The sequence below is a fragment of the Neolamprologus brichardi genome, chromosome 1, assembly GCF_056152115.1.
Source record: "Neolamprologus brichardi isolate AB-2024 chromosome 1, ASM5615211v1, whole genome shotgun sequence".
Taxonomy (NCBI): Eukaryota; Metazoa; Chordata; class Actinopteri; order Cichliformes; family Cichlidae; genus Neolamprologus; species Neolamprologus brichardi.
In genome coordinates this window covers 1,138,502-1,158,648 of record NC_142104.1, presented here as the reverse complement: position 1 = coordinate 1,158,648, position 20,147 = coordinate 1,138,502, and the positions used below count along the sequence as shown (strand labels likewise).

At 45.5% G+C, this 20,147-nt stretch overlaps 1 protein-coding gene across 1 annotated transcript in view; it reads left to right on the top strand.

Annotated features, from left to right (window-relative positions):
* The window catches only part of dok4 (docking protein 4), a 56,294-nt gene that overhangs the window by 31,781 nt on the left and 4,366 nt on the right, over window positions 1-20,147 (top strand). The window contains exons 3-8 of the mRNA XM_087848363.1: window positions 15,101-15,208; window positions 16,509-16,623; window positions 17,226-17,345; window positions 18,091-18,280; window positions 19,260-19,398; window positions 19,868-19,985. Coding sequence (XP_087704489.1) covers window positions 15,101-15,208; window positions 16,509-16,623; window positions 17,226-17,345; window positions 18,091-18,280; window positions 19,260-19,398; window positions 19,868-19,985 — 790 coding nt within the window. The remainder of the gene's footprint in view (window positions 1-15,100; window positions 15,209-16,508; window positions 16,624-17,225; window positions 17,346-18,090; window positions 18,281-19,259; window positions 19,399-19,867; window positions 19,986-20,147) is intronic.

Here is a 20,147-nt window from a genome sequence, read left to right as displayed (position 1 = left end):
GCTTTTGTTCTTTTCCCCTCTTTTATAAATGCGGTTAATCACTTGGAGGAGTTCTGGGACTTCTGAAATCTGAAAAAGAAATGATTGGTCCATGAAGCGAGTGATGAATTGAGGGATCTAAAGTGGTTTTGATTGGCCCGGTCGTTTTATCTAGAAATAATTCATGTAATGGTTCCAGCTGGAAGGCAGACCTACTTATCCACAGCAGAATTCCTTCTCCGTTTCGCTCTCTTTGGGAATCTTTCTGTGTTTGCTTTGAACACTATCTCATGTCGTATTTTTGCCCGGTCGTCTCTGACTGCCCTGCCGTTTAATTGCTCTCCGTCTTCGCCTTCTCCCTGTGCGGCGTTCTGCCCTCAGTGCTGATTCTGCACAGCTCTTCCTTTTCTGTCTCGTTATCTGCATCCTTCCTCGGCGTTCCCGTGCACCATCCACCCCTCTCCCTCTGTGTTTTTGCCCTTTTAAATTTGCTTCCTTATTCCAGCTCAGTTTTGCTGGCGGCCTTGCCCTTCGTCGTCCTGTGCAGCGCTCTGGCAGATATGAAGAGGCTTTGCAGCAGCAGAGGGATCAGAGATGATGTTAAGGCCGCATTTCTTTGTGGATTTGTGGGTTGTTATTGAACATGAACACCGAGGAGTTCCCAAACCAGCTGACTAGATTCGGTGCGCTTTGTGTCCAATTTTCTCCTCCTGGATAAATCGGATTTGTGACTTTGATTGATTGGTAATTTATTTCAAACATGTAAACAATATACAGGAACATTTAGAAAAGAAAATAAGACTATACAAAAAAATCAATACATTTCAATATAGTTCTGATTCATTTACATGTTGAAAGGGAAGAAGTAAACACTTATTGATCCCACCCCTTTGCCATATATTATCAGTTAATATTTAGTCGCTTCCTTACTGATATCATTTGTAATAAAAATAGTGAACAGATTTCTGATATCCTATAATATCACATCATGATTTTTTTTTTAAATAGAGACATTCACTTAATTTCAATATTTTCGATATTTTAGTTCGAGAAGATCATATTTTTATTACTCTTTTTGAACAGTTTTATGTTTGGTCGTTGCTTTAACTCCATATTCAGGCTGTTCCACAGTTTCACTCCATGAGCAGAAACACAAAAGCTTTTTCTTGTCGTACGAACCTTCATTGTTTTGAAGTTACAAAAACCCTTAAATTATAACTTCCTTCTTTCAAAACTCTGAATATTTCCTGGCAGTTCTTTATTTTTTGCTTTGAATAGAATTTGTGCTGTTTGGAATTTCACTCGATCGTCAATTTTCAATATTTCCGACAGCAAAAATAGTGAGTTTGTATGTTCCCTAGAGAATATGAAGGGATGTTTGTCTAATACCTGCTTTGCCTTGTTTAGTGTTGCAATCCTTCGTGATACGTTGGCATGAATATATCTTACGTGAGCTCTCAGTTAAGTTTTTCATCTGTTATTACCTCCAGAAATGTATTTTCACTGACTCTTTCAATATCAACACCATTTATTTGAATCTCAGCATTTGTATTTAAACTATTTCCAAATAACATAAGTTTAGATTTATTCAAATTTAATGATAATGTGTTTTTAACAAGCCAGAACTTCACTTTACGTATTTCATATCCTCCAATAAATTCTGCAGATCATCACCAGAGCAGAAGATGTTTGTATCGTCAGCAAAGAGAAACATTTTTAATACTTTGGACACTTTACAGATGTCGTTAATGTTGAAGAATTTTGGACCCAAAACTGACCCCTGGGGTACACCACAAGCAATGTGCATACATACATGTCCATACATAAGGAGTGACCACCATTTAATTTCACAAACTGCTTCCTGTCACCTAAATAACTCCGGATCTAAAGCGACCCCTCTGACACCATAACGTTCCAGTTTTCTTATTAATATATCAGGATCTATAGAGTCAAATGTCTTTGTCAAGTCTCTGAATAACCAGACACATGTTGCTTTTTGTCTGTGGTATTTGTGATGTAATCTATTGAATCTAATAGATGATGTTGATCTGCTTGATCTGAACCCGTACTGACTATCAGTGAGTCGTTTATGTTTATCTGTAAATTCCAGTCGGTTTTTAAACAGTTTTTCAAGAATTTTTGAGAAGTGAGGCAGTAAAGAGACCGGCCTGTAGTTTGTGAAATGGTGTTTGTTTCCAGATTTGTATAGAGGTATAACTTTGCTATTTTCATTCTGTCTGCAAATCGACCAGTTTGAAATGATAAATCACAGATGTGTGTAAACGGTTTTATAATATTAGTCCTTTATTTATCCAGGTAAAAGATCTCATTGAGATTAAAATCTCATTTCCAAGAGAGACCTGGCGTCATAGCCTCAATGACTCTTTTAACCACCATCATATCAATATCATTACAATCCAAACATTTCTGATTTTTACATTTTTGACAGTTTCAAAAACGTCATTTTCATCAGCGGCTGTGAGAAACATAGAATATGGATTTCTGTCTATCAGTGTATCCGGTTTGTCCTGTGCTCTCCCAGGATCAGTGACTGTTTTTGCTAAATTAGGTCCAGCAAAAGAATTCATTGAGACTATTTGCCACAGCATCCATATTCTTCACGGTCATTACAAATGAAATACTTGTAGTTCTTTTGTCCAGCCCCACGTATAACACTGTTCAGGATTTCCCATAATCTTTTATTATTATTTATATTTATATCTAATTGCTTCATATAGTTTTCCTTTTTACTAAATCTAAGTATATTAGTTAACCTATTTTTATATCTTTTGTATCTGATTTCAGCATCTTCAGTTCTCGTTCTTAAGAACTCTCTGTAGAGCATTTTTCATTATACATGCATTTTGCAGACCTTTTGTTATCCATGGACAGTCCATATATTTATGTTTCCTACTATACTGCTTTATTGGACAGTTGGTATTGTACAGTAATGTAAATATTCTAAGGAATTCATCATACGCACTATTAACGTCCTGCTGATACACTTCACCTCAGTTCTCTTTCCTTATGTTGAGCTGCTTAAAGAGAAGCTCGGCCACCTCGTTTCAGCACCGCCGTCTTCTCGTACCCGAAACCTGCACGCTCACGCAACAGCAACGTGTCAATCACACTGTAGCCACGCCCCAAACTCCTCCCCCTCTCCCGTGTCCTTTCTGATTAAACGGGCCATGATGTGTTTTATTCAATAAGACTTGAAACCTGCAGCTGAGATGAAAACCTCCGAGCTCAGGTGAGCAGGACGTTTCTATCCAATCAGACGTCATTTTAAAATAATGTCGCCAGTCTCTGGTTCATGTGTCATCACCACATGAGACTGACTGGAGGTGATTCAGCTCAGTGTAGACACTGAAGGCCAGCATGGAGAAACCCCGAGTTTCCCCCTGTTAGCACGTCAGCAGCCTCACAGTTGAAGCTTTTGGCGAGCGAGCGTCTCTGCGAGCTTCCTCAGAGTTGCAGAGAGACGAATAGGAACGGAGGTGAACGGCGGTTTGTCTGAGTCTCTGCGTCTTCGGGGCACAGAGGAATGGCACAGCTGAGGTCCTCCTCGAGGCCGGATAGATGGACTGCCAAAGTCACGCTTCATTTATCTCAAGAGGAACAACAAAGCCAGAAGGAAAAGGGCCGCCACGCAGCGCCGCCACGCTGACCTCAGCTGTGTGTGAGTCTCCTCTGCCTTAGCATTCCCACCGCCCTCACTGGATAATGAACTACAGTATTGATGAGATTGGTATTGATCAGCCTCCAGGCATAGAGCATCCCACACACGCCCCTGTCAAACCGCCTCCCGCTGATTAATCATGACGTCGATGCGTTCAGATTGCTAATGAGCTCCACGTCTCCAAACACATGTGAGATGTTCCCCATCTGTCTGCGTGCTTAGTTCTGCCTTTTGGGTGCAGCGAAACAAATGCTCGTCTCGTTTTTTTCCACTTCCTCTGAGCTGTAAAATACATTTCCCATCCTTCAGCTGCGTCCTGGCGCCTTGGATGCTTTCCAAACGTTGAGATTGGAAGGCCGAGCGCGCCTCAGAGGAGACGAGTGTGTGTTTGACTCCTGCACAGGTTCATGTGTGCAGATGCTGCGCTGCAGCCAGCGAGCACAAAGTTACCAACACATCTGTCCAACAGCGACGGTCCAGACCGAACGACCCCGTGTGGTTCTGAGACGCAGCGTTTGAGGATGTGGGGAGTAACGGAATACATGTACCGCCGTTACGTATTTAAAATACAAAATATGAGTAACTGTATTCCGTTACAGTTACCGTTTAAAAAGGTGGTATTTAGAATACAGTTACTTTGTTGAAATAAATGGATTACACGGCGGTACTTCCCTGTTTCATATTGTGGCGGTCAGGACTGTTTGGGTTTTGTTTGACAGCTACGTTCTGTTGTTCCAGGCAGCGTTACGGTTGCCATGGTTACAGGGTGACTCTCTCTCTCTGCGTGTTTCCTGGGTGAGAGAGCGCCTGTTGTTGTTGTTGTGCTAAGCTAACAGGCAGAATGCTACCGGTATAGCTCTAAAGAATGTAGCATCATGGGCAGTGTAGTCCGTGCTGCAGGGAGAATGGACTGCCATACCCGTTATGTGTCTGTGAGCGAGGGAGGGAGAAAAAGGAAAAGTACGAGCTGTCATCGAGCAGAAACGGGAGCTGGAAGCATGTAAATATAATAATAACCACTGCAGCCAAGAAGAGAGCCTGACGAGCCCAGCTGTAAGTAAGCTATTAAGACTCGACTGTACACCGTGTTCGTCTTTTCCTCTGAAACAATAAGTTCTGTTGGAGCAGCCTTTCAACGCCTCTCTCTGTCTCTGCTAGCAAAGTTGACCCAGACAACAAAGTAAAGCTAGTTTTCAGCTACGAGCCGACACAGAACCCACCGTATTAGCCAGAGGTCCCTTTACTACGGTTCGGAGCCGCGGACCTTCAGTAACAGTAATAAATCACAGCAATAGTACATTCATGTAGTTGTAAACAGCATGATAATATATTAAGTAATCCAAAGTATTCAGAATACGTTACTCTCATTGAGTAACGTAACGGAATACGTTACAGAATACATTTTGGGGCATGTAATCTGTAATCTGTAATGGAATACATTTTAAAAGTAACCTTCCCAACACTGCTCCCTGTGCCTCCTGTCTGCGTGGACACAGGACCGCTTCAGAGCCTCAGTTTCAATAAATACGTCATCACAAACTAAATTATGCCAGAACTGGTGAGAGAAAAACCTTTTTTATTAAATGTATTAAATTATTCAATATTATTTGATAGAAAAAGCAACTTAATTAAGTTTCCTGAAATAATAAATCATGTTAATATTCTTTATGTTAATAAAAGGAAGTTCTAGAGGGAACGTTTTACTCCGGTACTTTATTCCTGGAGTCTCCGGGGATGAGATGAAGGTGAAGCGTCGTAGTTAATGAGGCCGATGGAGCACAAACTGGTTTGTTGAGGCTGTGTGTTCAGCTCAGGAACAAAGAGCTCACGTTTGGATCGAGCAGGAGAAAAAAAGATGTTGGGCGCTCATCACCAGATTAAAAAAACAAACTGAATTATTCATGTGGGTTTATTGAAGGAGAGGGATGGATATGAACGCCCTGAAGGCCCTCAGACTCTCCCACAGATGGAATTAAATGTGAGGTTGCCCGAGGCCAGATTAAACTTATAGACACGACACATGAGAAGGTGATAGGTGAGCTCATTTGCAGGATATATATCCCCTCAGACGCCGGCTGTGATCTCTGCTTATCCAGCACGCAGCACTCAGACGCATTTAAGACCAAAGACGAGTTTCATCTCTGCGCCAAGACGGAGATGCAGCAGAATCACTTCAGCTGTCTGCACATGCTCAGAACGGACGGTTTCCTCGTCCTGCACATCGGCTGAAACTATGTCAGCAAACCAGGCCCAGCCCCACATGCTATCACACAGCTACAACACTATTCAATTCAACTTTATTTACACAGCGCCAAATCACAACAACAGTCGCCTCAAGGTGCTTTATACTGTAAGCTAGACTCTACAATAATACAACAGAGAAACCCAACAATCATATGACCCCCTGTGAGCAGCACTTTGGCGACAGTGGGAAGGAAAAACTCCCTTTTAACAGGAAGAACCAGGCTCAGGGAGGGGCGGGGCCACCAGAGAAGGAAGACAGGATAAAAGACTATGATGCTTTTATTTAAACAGCTTCCTGCAGACACCTGCTCAGCATCAGTCCAGTGTTCAGTTCTGGTCTCAGGCTGATGAGGAGGAGGGGTTTCCATAGGTCTGACTTCTGCTGACCAATCATGTTTGAGCAGGTTGCAGGTAAACGGTCCACCTGGCTGTTTGCCTAAATTCTGTCTGAGTGACTCATTGTGATGCAGCTAGCCTGGAGGTTTGAGGGCCGTTCCTCTCAGAGGCTGAAGCTGCACTCATGCTAACACGCTGCTGTCTGCAGAGAAGGATTAATGAAATTCAGCCAACACAGAGATGCATCTGCATGCAGTCCTCCGACAGGCTAACAGCTCGCCACCTGTGCTTTCGCGCTGCATGCAGGTCGAATGCTGATCAGCTGAAAGTTTAAAGAGAAGAAGGGAACAGCAGAGTTCAAGCAGAAGATCAAGAAAGGCAGAAATAAAACGTGGAGCTCAGCTTCAGCTCACACGTGTGTCTGAGAAAAGCAGATAGTATCATGAGTCTCTTGCTGCTGTCTGAGAATCTGGAGTTTGATTTACCTTGAAGGCATCGTTACATCAGCAGCCGCTGAGATTAATGAGCTATCGTGACGTGGCACCACCTCTCCTCCCGCTCTGCCCCGGCTGACCTCTGACCTCCACCCACGTATCCTCCCGCTGAGCTGCTTTCCTTTAATTTTAGAGGCGATGTCGGCATTCCCGAGAGGTCACTTTAATCCAGTCACGGTGTTTTCACTCCTGCCGTGTTTCACCCGTTAAATCAAACTCTGCTCCTTGAATTTCCACCAAACCGACCTCGCCACGAGCCTGTGGGGGCGGTGGTCTCAGCCCAGGTCTGTTGGTGGTGTGACTGTAATCTGACCTCAGTCCGACGTAACTGCCAGGTTTACTCTGTAAATTTAAGCTGAAAACCTTCCCGAAGCCTCATGCATGTCATGCATGCTTCATGTTCTGGGATCCAGCCGTGATTTAGCCTGAATCCTCCGTGTTCTCCAGTAGCCCTCAGCAGCTTCTTCCTGTATTTACTTTTGTTGCTCCGCCCCAGACTCACCTGGCCAATGAGCTGACAGAACATTCTCACCTGGTTTGTAGCGACACATTTTGGTTCATTTGGGTTTTTCTCTGTGTGAAACAAACCAAGCTCACATGAGCAGAGACCTCAGCGTGATACAGACAGGGGGGAGCATGCACACTACACGCCTCAGGGGGAGGGACCACGAGGCAGGACGAGGACATAAAACCAGAGAAAACAACTTCTGTGAAGCAGAGCTTCGTGTTATCCAGGTGACCGCAGGGTGTGAACCTCTGGCTTTGCTGCACTTCGGGGCTTTCTCAGCTTATGCTGCAAACCCAGCCACAGCAGGTTGGAGATCAACAGCTATGAAATCACTGCCTGCTGACCAATCAGTGTCCTGGAAGATCCGTTTTTTCTCCAGTGAGATTAGCAGCTGATCCTAGGACAGAGCAGCTGTTCCACATCCAGCGTTTCAGGCTCCAGCTCACAGAATCTAAACTAAAAACGTCTTTTTAAGATGAATTTGGTCGAATAATCAATTAATTGTAATTAGCTGTCAGTACAATAATCAGTGAGGTTGGCCAACGCCCCCTTTCATGAGACGCTCACAGCTACAGGTGGGAAACCTGGCGTTAGCTTAGTGAGGGGATAGCCAGCTTCATGTGACAGATCCACAGAGATCCCCCGGTATGATGAGGAGGAAACCCCGACCCGCCTCTCGTTGCCTCGCTCAGAGAGGAGGATTAGCTTTCCCACCTACATTTAGCGTCCGTGTTGTGACTGGTGTGAGGTGCTTTAAATGATTTCCCTCAGTGGTCATCGTGTCTTATTTGGGGATTACAGTCCTGCCTCAACACGCTAAACTCAGGACTGACATCAGCAGCAATTAGCACGCCGTCGCTGTCATTGTTAATCCTGCCTGAGGTGCAGAGTTAATCTCCAAAAGAAGAAAGCTGAGAAGCTGAGGATTCATCGCAAGATCCTGGCAGGAATTAAAGCAGTCGGAGCGGGATGTGAAGCTGCTGGTGGATCAGGAGAGAGGCCAGGTAAAAAGTTAAGATCAGAGACTTCATCTGTACACACGAGGTCATAACAGGAGCAGGCAGCAAAGACGAGGAGCAGGCGGCAAAGACGAGGAGCAGGCGGGAAACCAGGCAAAAATACCAAAATACAGATGAAGCCGACGCCTCCTGACAGGAAACAGGAAACAGGTGAAAGGTCAAACATGAGGAAAACTCCTGAACAGGAAGAGCCAGAGGCTGCACGGAGAATCGGCACAAAGCATCCCGACAGCCCGATCTGGGCTCTCACGTATGCGTCGCGTACGGCGCCGGCTCGTTTGATGTGGACATGAGTTACAGCAGGTGTTGTTTGACACAGACGTGCACGACTGTCACGACACTCCTGACGCATCCACACGTGGCTGAGCTCAGGCAGATTCACCCTGAGCCGACACCGTCAGGCGGGTGAAGCAGCAGCAAAATCCTGTTTTTAATGATCAGAGACAGAAGAAGCTCTGGTTAAAGAAGTAGAACTTAGTAAAGTACAACTTTATTTGCTTTTTTTTATCAGGTTTAAGTGAAGCGATCTTTGAAATTAAAGTTAATCAAGACAATGCTTCAAAATAAGTGCCTGAGAGGGCCGCTGAGTGTGAGCGGGGATTTATTGAATCAGCAGATCATTGCGGTGGTTTTAGTGTTCACTGCGAGTCGAAGTGAAACAGATTCTGATGATAGACGCGAGTGGAGGCGCGGCCTGCTGCGTCTGCTGCCGTCGTTACGGTGACGGATTGCACAGATGTAGTTACTCGCTGTTCACGGCTCCGTCTGCAGAAGAGAAAATGTTTGTAAAAGTTTTATGAATCAGCCGGGACCTTTCATCAGGCCTGAAGGCAGCGCCGAGGTTACTCGTCACGTTGACGTGTACGCATCATAGAACGCCATAAACTCCACAAATGAGCGTCTGCGCACAGATGAACGGACACACACGCACACACATGCACACACACACGCACACACATATCGAGCAACACTGAGGTTTTATCGACGTCCTGACTGACAAACCGCCGCCTCTGCCGCCCCGTCAGCCTTCTCACGTTGCAGGTGGTATCAAAGATGGCCGTCGCTCTCAGGTGATTTAAACCTGCATCAGAGTCAGAGAGGACGATTATCATCTTCTCTGGTTCTACATTAACGACTCGTCAGGCTCGAGTCGTCGCTGTCTCCGGGTTCACAGTCAGACCGACACTTTGTTTGCCACGCCCACTTTCAAAACACGCAGATGACGTGACAGGACGTCAGTAACGACGCCATCCTGCAAGATGTTCTTCAGCCAGAAAGTTTCACTGTGAGGAGACTGCTGTTGTGATATAAATAAGTTGAATTGAACGTTTCCTGGTTCCTCTGGGAGTTGGAGGCTCAGTACACGCATCTTCTCGCTGTTGGAGATTTCTAGACGAGTCTGTCCTCTGAGAACGCTCTAATCTTCTCCGTGACGCGCAGCACGTTTTCCAACCACCAGGACACCAAACAGTAACCGACTAAATGTGTTTTCAGTCGCTGCGCCGGTCGATGCTCGCGCTGACCTTATTTTCTATCAGACCAAAGTCATCACCAGAAATAGCTCGTGGTCCATCACAGAACCAGTGCAGCTGTTAGCGTGGAGGTGTTGGGACGCAGCAGCTTAACGAAGCAGGTGTGCTGAGATCTGATCAAACTGTAACGGTGCCTGTGGGGACGCCGGTTAGAGATGCAGGCGTTTCCTGAGACACATCGATCCTCTGTGTGTCCTGCTGCAGCTGAAAGGTTGCTCTTGTTTGTGCCACCTTTAAACGCAGGGACAAAATGTCATTGGTTCGTATTGATTTCTAGAATGTCTGAGTTTGTTTTTAAAGCCTTTACCTCCAAGTCCCTCTGTCACAGGTAACATCAGAAGAAGGAAGAGCTCAGGGCTTCCTCTCAGTTGTGTCCATTAAATTGAGGCAGGTTTCCTTCATCGAGGGATTGATTTACAGAGTGTGTAACGAAACCTGAAGCGAGCGTCTGGTCTGCCTGAGAAACCGAGGGACGCCTGAAACATCATCCATTTGTGATCCTGTTAGTGGCATAATTTCCAAAATAGACGTTATCATGTTTGACTTCTAGAAGAAGAGTCGCCCCCTGGTGGACACGAGAAGGTTCCTGCATGTCTGAGGCACACTGGACATGCTGTGATCTGAAGTTTCCATCCACTCATCGTGGGCATGAATTTCAGGCTCATTTGGGGCTTTTAATGATTTCCTTAAACTCTTCTGTTTCCAGGGTGGAAGGACTGTTCAGCATGGGGTTGAAATCATTTTGGATTTTCTCTAATCCACCTGCAGTGTTTATACACCTGCACTCATATGTCCCTTAAATGTCTGTCAGCACCTCAGTCGGACACTTTTAGAAGCCATCAAAGTGTTTGGCATAATTCTGGATATTTGAGCTTCTTGGCACAACTGGTCGACTTTAAATTAGTTGGTTTTCTGGCATAGAAACCGTCCACGAAGTTTCAGTGTAGGCTTGATGTCGGGGCTTTGGGGTCATTGTCCTGTGGAAGCGCCCGCCTGTGTCTGTGTTTCAAACATCGAACTATTGATTTGATATGAAGCAGTCCTCCCTCTTTATTATTCTAACCAGAGCCCCACACCATCACGCTGCCACCACCATGCGTGACGCAGTGTTCATAGTTTCAAACAGCTCGCCTTCTTTGCAGACAATAATTCATCTTTCACTTTATTTGTTTTTGTCTTAAATTCTTGCTGTTACTCAGCAGCTGTCGCCTCTCCAGACCAACTAAATCCATCCAGAACCAGTCCAGCTGATTGCTTTCACACCATCTTTGTAGTTTTCACAAAGCCGGCAGCATCGAGCTGATTCAGGTTGCACACGGACGTCCACGTCCTCCTTAAACGCCGCGATCCCAGGGAAACGCCGCGCCCGGTGTGTCTCTGCGTGAAAGATGGTGTTTCATCATTGTTCATGCAGAGATTTGTCATGACTGAAACCTGCATCTGAAACTGTTTTTCCATGACGTTACTGACTTTGTTGTGCTCACGCTGGATTGCACAGCTCAGCACTCACAGCTCTTTATGCAAACTGCAGACCAACCTGGGGTTAGTGTCTTACCCAAGGGTAGCTGACACGCAGACAGGAGCAGCCAGGAATCGAACCACTGACTCAGTAGATGACCGGCTCCTGAGCTGCAGCCACCACAAACCTTCATCTGAGCTTCTGAATGCTGATGTTACTCGTGCACAGTCGCGCTGCACTGAGGTTTGCTCTGTGAACACAGCCAAACGTGCTCTGCAGTGTTCGAGCGTCTAACGTTTAATAATGTTCTTATTTTTGCTCCTGATTCCTCTGCTCTATGTTTCATTTATGAGGCTTTAATAACTGGAAGTCACCACAGTGAAGTTATTACTGTGTGTGTGTCAAACAGCTGCAGTCCTGACGCTTCATCATAAAATGAACTTGAGATGCTTACAGTAGAAACGTGCACCTCATGTAACGCACACTACAGCCCTCTGTGTGTCTGTGCAGTCTGTGATAACCACCAAAAACCCTGCAGTGGCTTAAACGCGTTTGTGGGTCACGTGACTCTGACTTGTGAGTCCGTCACAGGATCCGGTTCGGTCACTTTGCTCCTAGGAAGCGACTTCACAAACTATCTTGAGCGGATACGATCATTTCACCTCTGATCTGCTGCTAAAGCAGCCGGCTGTCGTGCAGCACACACATTTCCTGGCAGAGCTGTGTAAACCGGCCTCTGCATCGTGTGGTTTCGTCTGCAGCCGCTGCAGCTCAAGCGAAGGACAAACGTGTGATTTGAGAGAAAAACAGAGCAGCCGTGGATCCATTCAAAGTGTGCCAACGCAGCATTTCAAGGTTACGCTAACACCTCGGCTGCATAACATCATCATCTCCTCGCGCTTTCATCTGAGCGAGCCCCTCTGAGAATTACAGCAACTCCCAACAGCTCCGCACTCGTTTCATCTTTGAGGCTACAAGAAGGAAGCAATTAGCTCTCCTATCTTCCCCTTCCTCCCATCTCCCTCCTCCGTCTCCTCTCTTTAGCTTCACTTAGCACTCCTCACAGCTCCGTCTGCTGAGACCTGATTACTTCAGAGGACGGTGAAGGGAGATATGAAGAGGAGGCGGCTAGTGAATGATGGGGAGGGAGGATCTGTACAGATGGTGGCCATGAAAGCGCTGCAGATGTTCACTGAGTAAAAACAGAAACTAAAGTGGAGAAATGTTGAAAACTTTTCAAAAACTACACGTTTAGTAGTTCAGCAGGTTTTCTGTTCGTTTGATTCGTCCAGTTCTTATTTTGTTGACAGTTTCAAAGCATTTAAATGATATAAGCTGACTTAATCCACACGATATTTCTCCTTGTTTGTCTCATCGGGTCTCCAAGGATCTGTTTGGGCTGTAATTATTATCATCATTATTAGTTTTAGTTATTATTTTTAACCTGTCTGGCATACCCACGGTGAGAGAAGAACCACCAGTAACACTGTAAAATCTCCCAGTTTCTGTGCTGAGAAACAGCCCAGCCGACCCTGAAGTTTTCACTGGAACAACATGAGCTTAACCGTCCTCCTCTGAGGCAAGAGCCGCTCCGATCAGCCTATCGTGTCTGGTTTCTTCAGGCATCAGAAAACGTCTCCTCGCTGTGAAAGTGTCGCCACAGTCAAACACTAAAGGCCAGCGTGTACTCGGGGTCAAAGTCGAGCTTAATGCTCTCAACGCAGCTGGAGGTTAACCCTCTAAAGCCTGAACCTTGAAACTGGAGAGTTTATTGAAGCATCTGACAAATTTGTTTGAAAAACTAATTACATTTTAATGCCTTTTAATTTGTATCAGTTTGTTACATCTGGCTTTAAGAAACCATCCACCTGTCAGTCAAAGAGGCCACGCCCCTAATAAAAAATCCTGATATACTCACAAAACGCAACATATCAAAATAGTGACATACAACTTAATGCTCTTCATATTCACTGATTTTAGCCTTGATGCCCTAAATCCTGACTTTGCCTATTTTAATTACATGTAATTTTGTAAAATATGAATTTTTAATGGATCTGATCAAATGAAGTTTACTTGATTTTCATACATTCGGTTTACAGCCTCCCTGAAGATTAAACATTACAGTAAATAATCCTTTGATCATAATCGTTGCCTCGTGTTTATTCAGGGTGAAAAATTATTTTTCGAGTGTGGCCACGTACCATTTAGATCTGTAATCAACAGTAAAATGCTACGAAAACATGAATTTGAGGCTGAAATGAGAACTTTACGGCTTTTATATCTTTGTTTAAACTGTTAGTCTGTTAGGTTATCAAAGCAAAATACCCCAAAATCTCAATACTGACCAATGCATAGAGAAATATTTCTGTCTGCAGGACTCAGTCTCAAGCTAAAATAGGATTTTTCTAGAAATTTAAATTAATATTATTCTGAAATACTGTTTAAGGAAGGACAAACAGGCAAAGACTTCACAAAGCTAGAAACAGCCGTGATTGGTTGGCCATAACTGGAGGAAGGACTGTTAAGCTATCAGCTAATGCTAGTCAGACTGATTACCAGTCTGCCTCCAAAGACTGAACATGAGCATCACTCAGGCACAGGTGGATGCTAATTGTAGCTCAATAACATTCAATTAAAATCATTAAAGTTCACTGTGCACCAAACCTGGAGCTCCGCCTTCTTGGACGGTCTGTTAGTACAGTAACAGGTCCAGTTCAGGTGAAGCTAGCAGCTACAGCCACCTGTGTCACCATCCGCCTGTCAGTCACAGAGGCCACGCCCCTAATAATGCAAACTTTAATCCTTAATACAATTTAAACAGGTGAGATTTAGAAACATCCTCTCTATGCAGGTGTTATGGAAGAGAAATGATCCACAGATAGCAAACCGTTTGTGTATCAGGCTGCAAACATGGGAGTCTATGGGGACTGACTCACTGCTGCCTCTGCTGGACGTTAGATGAACTGCAGCTCATCTTCATTCTTTCCCTGGATGTTGCTGCTTGGGTTGAAGTTCAGTCCATCAGCAATCATCTCTCCTCAGAACAGAATGAACTACCTGCTTTGGAAAACAGCATCTGCTGAACTTGATTACACAAAATGACCAAATCATTGTTATGGATCCACGTCTGGGTGATGCTGAGAGTTTATATCAGAGCTAATCTCACTTTAGAGGTCACATATGTGAGGAGCTCCACACTTGTTCATTAAGGATCAGCTCCTGGCTTTAGCCCAAATAATTACAGTTACATTAAAACATGTGAATTTTGATTTTATGTATTGTGGAGCCTGTAAAATAAATAAGTGTGTAGCCCAAGTGTAAAAGCTACACAACATGAGGTGGATCAGTTAGTTAGACTTGTTACTGTTACTGTAGTTCCTGCACAGATTTGTAACAACCAACCAGCTGTGTTGAACATGGTGTCTTGAACAGTTGCTACTGACAACAAGAACTAAAGCTGTTTCAACACAATGAGCTGAACCATTTTTAATGCGGGGGGGGGGGGGGGGGGGGTAGGTAGGTAATGCACTGTGTTGAGTTTTAGAATTTAATTATTTTAATTAACTTCAATGGTAATTATAACTAGGCTCAAAGTGCTAATACTTATATGCATATTGTCATATGCAAAACGAGGGTGGCAAGAGAACAAGCCACCCCATGCCACCACAGTAGATCCGCCCCTGAGCACAGGGATCTGCAGAGAGAACACAAGACGAAGCTTCGCTCTGTATCCACGTCCTGCACTGACTTTATGCTCCACCAGGGGGAAAATGTACATTATGTTGATATGAGGTTATGATGATATAAAATTATGTCATTGTGTGTGTGTGTGTGTGTGTGTGTGCTTCAGATCTATCGGCGTTGTTGGCTGGTGTTCAAGAAATCTTCCAGCAAAGGACCTCGTCGTCTGGAGAAATACCCTGACGAGAAGGCTGCTTACATCAGAGCATGTCCTAAAGTAAGTGTGTGTGTGTGTGTGTGTGTGTGTGTGTGTGTGTGTGGCTCAGGTGTGCTCTTTAGAGCTGACACACTCACTGACAGAGATGAAAGCCTGTACAGAGCTCAGCTTGAGGCGGCCGTTTCTTCTTCTTCTCTTTAAAACTCAGCAAGCTTTCGTTCTTCATCATGATCAGCAGCTTCTCCTTCAGATGACCGTCCTGGCTGCCTTCACACTCCTTCACTGAGCATCCTTCAGCTTGTGAACTTGCGGTTGCTCTTTGTTCTTTCTCACAAAGCTCTACAGAATCGACTGTAATCCAATCACAGCTGAGATGTTAAGGTGGGCGGGTCGACTCCAGCTGTAAACAATCAGACACTTTGAGGAGTATTTGTCTCAGCTTTGATGCACACCACCACTCTAAGGTTAAACCATCTCGTTTAATGTTTTTCTTTATTTTCATGACTGTTTACATTGTAGATTCTGACACTATGAATGAACACACGTGGAATCATGTAGTGAACAAAACAGTGAAATAAAACATGTTTTATATTTTAGACTCTTTCAAACAGCCCTCCTCTGCTTTGATTCCTGCTTCGCTCACTCTTGGCCTTCTCTCCATGAGCTTCATGAGGTCGTCTCCTGAAATGGTTTCCAACAGTCTTGAAGGAGTTCAGAGATGCTGAGCACTTGTTGGTCCTTTGCCTTCACTCTGCGCTCCATCTCATCCCAAACCATCTCCACTGGGTTCAAGTCAGGTGACTGTGGAGGCCTCCATCGCTCTCCTTCTTGGTCAAACAGCTCTCACACAGGCTGGAGGTGTTTGGGGTCATTGTGCTGTCCTGGCGTGTCGCTGCAGGATGCTGTGGTAGCCTTCAGTTTTGAATAAATCCCCAACAGTGTCACCAGCAAAGCCCCCCACACCATCACACCTCCTCCTCCATGCTTCACAGTGGGAACCATGCATGTAGAGACCACCGTTCACCTTTTCTGCATCATACAAAGACACGGCAGGAGACTCTGGCTCTTCCTGTCCTGGAGCGTCCGTGTGAGACAGTTTCATCGTAGCACTCGATGGTTTTTGTGCACTTGGGGACACATTCAAAGTTTTAGCAGTTTCCCGGATTGACTGACATATAAACACGAAGCAGAAAACCTGACCTGGATTAAATTAGACTGATCACCTAATTAGCCGGTGATATGTAACCTGACAGGCCCTGCCAGCAGGTGGCGCCTCGGCTCCCCGGTCGACGTTAGAGGTCACAGCGTCTCTGCGTTTAATCAGCCCTGTTTTCCTCTTTATCTCCAACTTGCTGTTTAGGTGACAGAGATCAGCAATGTGAAGAACATCACACGACTGCCACGTGACACCAAGCGACAGGCGGTGGCCATCGTGTTCACAGACGACACCTCACGCACCTTCACCTGTGAATCAGGTAACATGTCTGCCTCGACCTGTTTGGGGGGGATAGAGAAGGAGTGGAAGAGTTAATGGTGATGTATAATGTATGAACATATGAGGAAGAGCAGTGCCCAATGCATCATGGGAATCCTCGGCAACCTACATCTATTGCAGCATAACTAAGGGAGGATTCAGGGTCACCTGGTCCAGCCCTAACTATATGCTTTAGCAAAAAGGAAAGTTTGAAGCCTAATCTTAAAAGTAGAGATAGTGTCTGTCTCCTGAATCCAAACTGGAAGCTGGTTCCACAGAAGAGGGGCCTGAAAACTGAAGGCTCTGCCTCCCATTCTACTTTTAAATACTCTAGGAACAACAAGTAGGCCTGCAGAGCGAGAGCGAAGTGCTCTAATAGGGTGATATGGTACTACAAGGTCATTAAGAGTTCCCAAAAATGTTCAGACTTGATGCGTAAACATTTAAAATCTGTGTTCTACTGTGGATAAAATAAATAAACATAGATTTATGTGATTTTCAAAGTTCCAACTTTTTGAGTTGAGTTTGTTTGTGAGGACGGGGAGTGGGTGAGGTGAAGCCAGCACGTGTTTGTAGTCCCCGACAGCTCTCTCTCTCTCTCAGAGCTGGAGGCTGAGGATTGGTTCAAGACGCTGTCGATCGAGTGTTTGGGGATGCGACTTAATGACATCAGCATGGGCGAGCCAGACCTGCTGGCTGCTGGAGTGCAGTGTGAACACACAGGTACACACACACACACACACACACACACACACACTGTAACTATGACCATTTTATCAGTCCGAGCTGAAGATGTGCAGATGTTCATGGCAGTGAACAGCCGTCCCTTTGACGAGTCCGTCAAAGGGACGGCTCAGAGTCAGAGGCTGAGAGGGTCTGAGCGTGTGCAGAGGGGGGAGGGTGGAGGATAAAGATGGAGCTGCCAGGCAGGAGAAGAAGAGCTCAGAGGAGGTTCGTGGATGTAGTGAAGGAGGACATGCAGAGGGTTGGTGTGACAGGAGGATGCTGGGACAGGAGCAGGTGGGGGCGTGTTGATGTGTTTTTGAACGTGTGATATTTTTACCCGTGATGTTTCTTTTTGGTTCTTTTCCTTTGATCGAGGCTGCTGATGTAAATCTGCTCTTAATGACTCGTTAAATCACGGCTGACTCGCTGCGCCACCGTGTGGCACAACGTGGTATTACAGGAAAGTCCAGCACAAAGATGTTTTCAGTTCAAACTAACAACAGGAAGTGACACTGAAAGCTCCTTCAACTGTGAACATATTATTGTTTATTGTTGTTTGTTTGTCAGATTTCATAAAGCTTGTAGTGCTCTTTGCACACAAAAGGCTGCGTCTGTTATGAAAGAATGATTAACTTTAACTTTATTCATCCTCTTAATCGGTGTTTACTGCGAGGACCTGAGCATGAAAACAGATTTTACTCAACATTTGGGGGCGGAGTCTGACCGTCCTCTGTCTCCTCAGAGCGCTTCAACGTCTTCCTCCTCCCCTGCCCCAACCTGGACATCTACGGCGAGTGCATGATGCAGATCACCCACGAGAACATCTACCTGTGGGATATCCACAACCCTCGCACCAAGCTGGTCACCTGGCCGCTCTGCTCGCTGCGGCGCTACGGACGCGACGCCACCCGCTTCACCTTCGAGGCTGGACGGTGAGACTTCGTGGTGGTCGGGGAGGGGGGGGGTGGTCTGTCCTCAGATAAACACGGGTGACATCACAGGTTAGAGAGCGCCATCCTTTGTTAGCAAGGTGACTTTGAGATGAAGTGCTTATCTGAACTCACATACCGTCAGTCCAAGGATACCACACACACACACACACACACACACACACACTCACACACACACACACACACACACACACACACACACACACACACACACACACACACACACACTCACACACACACACACACACACACACACTCACACACACGCACACACACGCAGGGCGCTGCTGCCTCGTGAGGAGATTGATTGAATAGATTAGTCGATGAATCGATGCTGGGTCAGACCTCCTTATCTGCTCTTCTTTGATAAAACCTGACCAGCTATGATTGGGTCAGCATGCAGATAATGCTGTGTGTGTGTGTGTGTGTGTGTGTGTGTGTGTGTGTGTGTGTGTGTGTGTGTGAGCCCTCTGGTGGATGCAGAGGGCTCTGCTGCAGACGCAGCAAAGCGCTTAAACTCAAATCTGATTGGAAGATGCACGTCGATCGATTATCAGAAAAGCGCCATCAGCAGTGAGTGGTCGAGTATAAAGGGGCTGACTGAGCCTGCAGTGGACGTTGGAGGAGCTGCTCAGGATGCTGCTTTGCCTCACATTTTTCTAATTTGACCAAATGTGATCACAGGCTGAACAACAAGTGCGTCCGGCTGCTCCTCCAGCAGCAAAAAATAACTTTAGCTACACAAAGACGGCAGGAAGAACCAGGCCAGAGACGAAACTGCAGATCACTTTCACATTTGTCGTCTTGTTAACAACAAAACGGGTAAATCCCTAATGTGGTGACGTAGTTCTGGAGGATGAGCAGTGCTTTACTTTATCTTCTCTGGAGTGAGCAGTAGGTAGGATTCAGACGACTGCGAGATAACACCGCCGTTTTCACGCTGAGCTGCTGTCATGTGCAGGATGTGCGACAGCGGCGAGGGACTCTACACCTTCCAGACCAGAGAGGGGGAGCAGATCTACCAGAGGGTCCACTCGTCCACGCTAGCCATCGCTGAGCAGCACAAGAAGGTCCTGCTGGAGATGGAGAAGAACAGCAGGGTGAGGCGTGACCTTTGAACTCGGGTTCAAATTCAACCTTTATTCAAACCCTGTGCGATTACAGCAGCGCACAGCCACAGACTGTATATAAATGATGGAAGTAGCAGGTCAGAAAACATCCAGAAGGGGGCGACGTCCCTGTTTCAAAGAGCATCTTAATTTAAAAATATCACCATTAAGTTTTAATAAAAGCATAAAAAATGTGTTCGTCTCAACAAAGTTTTGAAATAAAATTTTCAAAATAAACTTCCTGTAACGCTGTAATAATAAATCAAGGCTATAAAGTCCTGTGAAATCTCACATTTGTGCTTCATAGTCACATTTTATTCAGTTTATTTTGTAAACAAACAGAGAAAAGCAGTAAATAATAATAATAATTTCACAATAAAATGAACTTCTTTGATTGCGTGTGAGCCGTGCTACTTCCTGCTTATTGTCTCGATTCCTGATGTTGTGTTTTTTATCCCAGCTGCTGTCGAAGGGCTCAGAGTCTGGCTCGTACCCCTGCACCCCCACCGCCATCCTGCCCCGGTCCGCCTACTGGCACCACATCACTGGAAACCAGACCGGCATGGATCCCGGCAGCGGTACGCCGCACGCCAACCCTTACATAACATTTACACGAGATTTATACAAGCTCCTCCCATAAACTCCAGAACCAAACCTGATGTTTGTCTTCACGGTCGTCTCCTTAAAGCTCGGCACTCGTAGGAAGTCCCGCTCTGATGACCTCCATGCTCCATGTTACG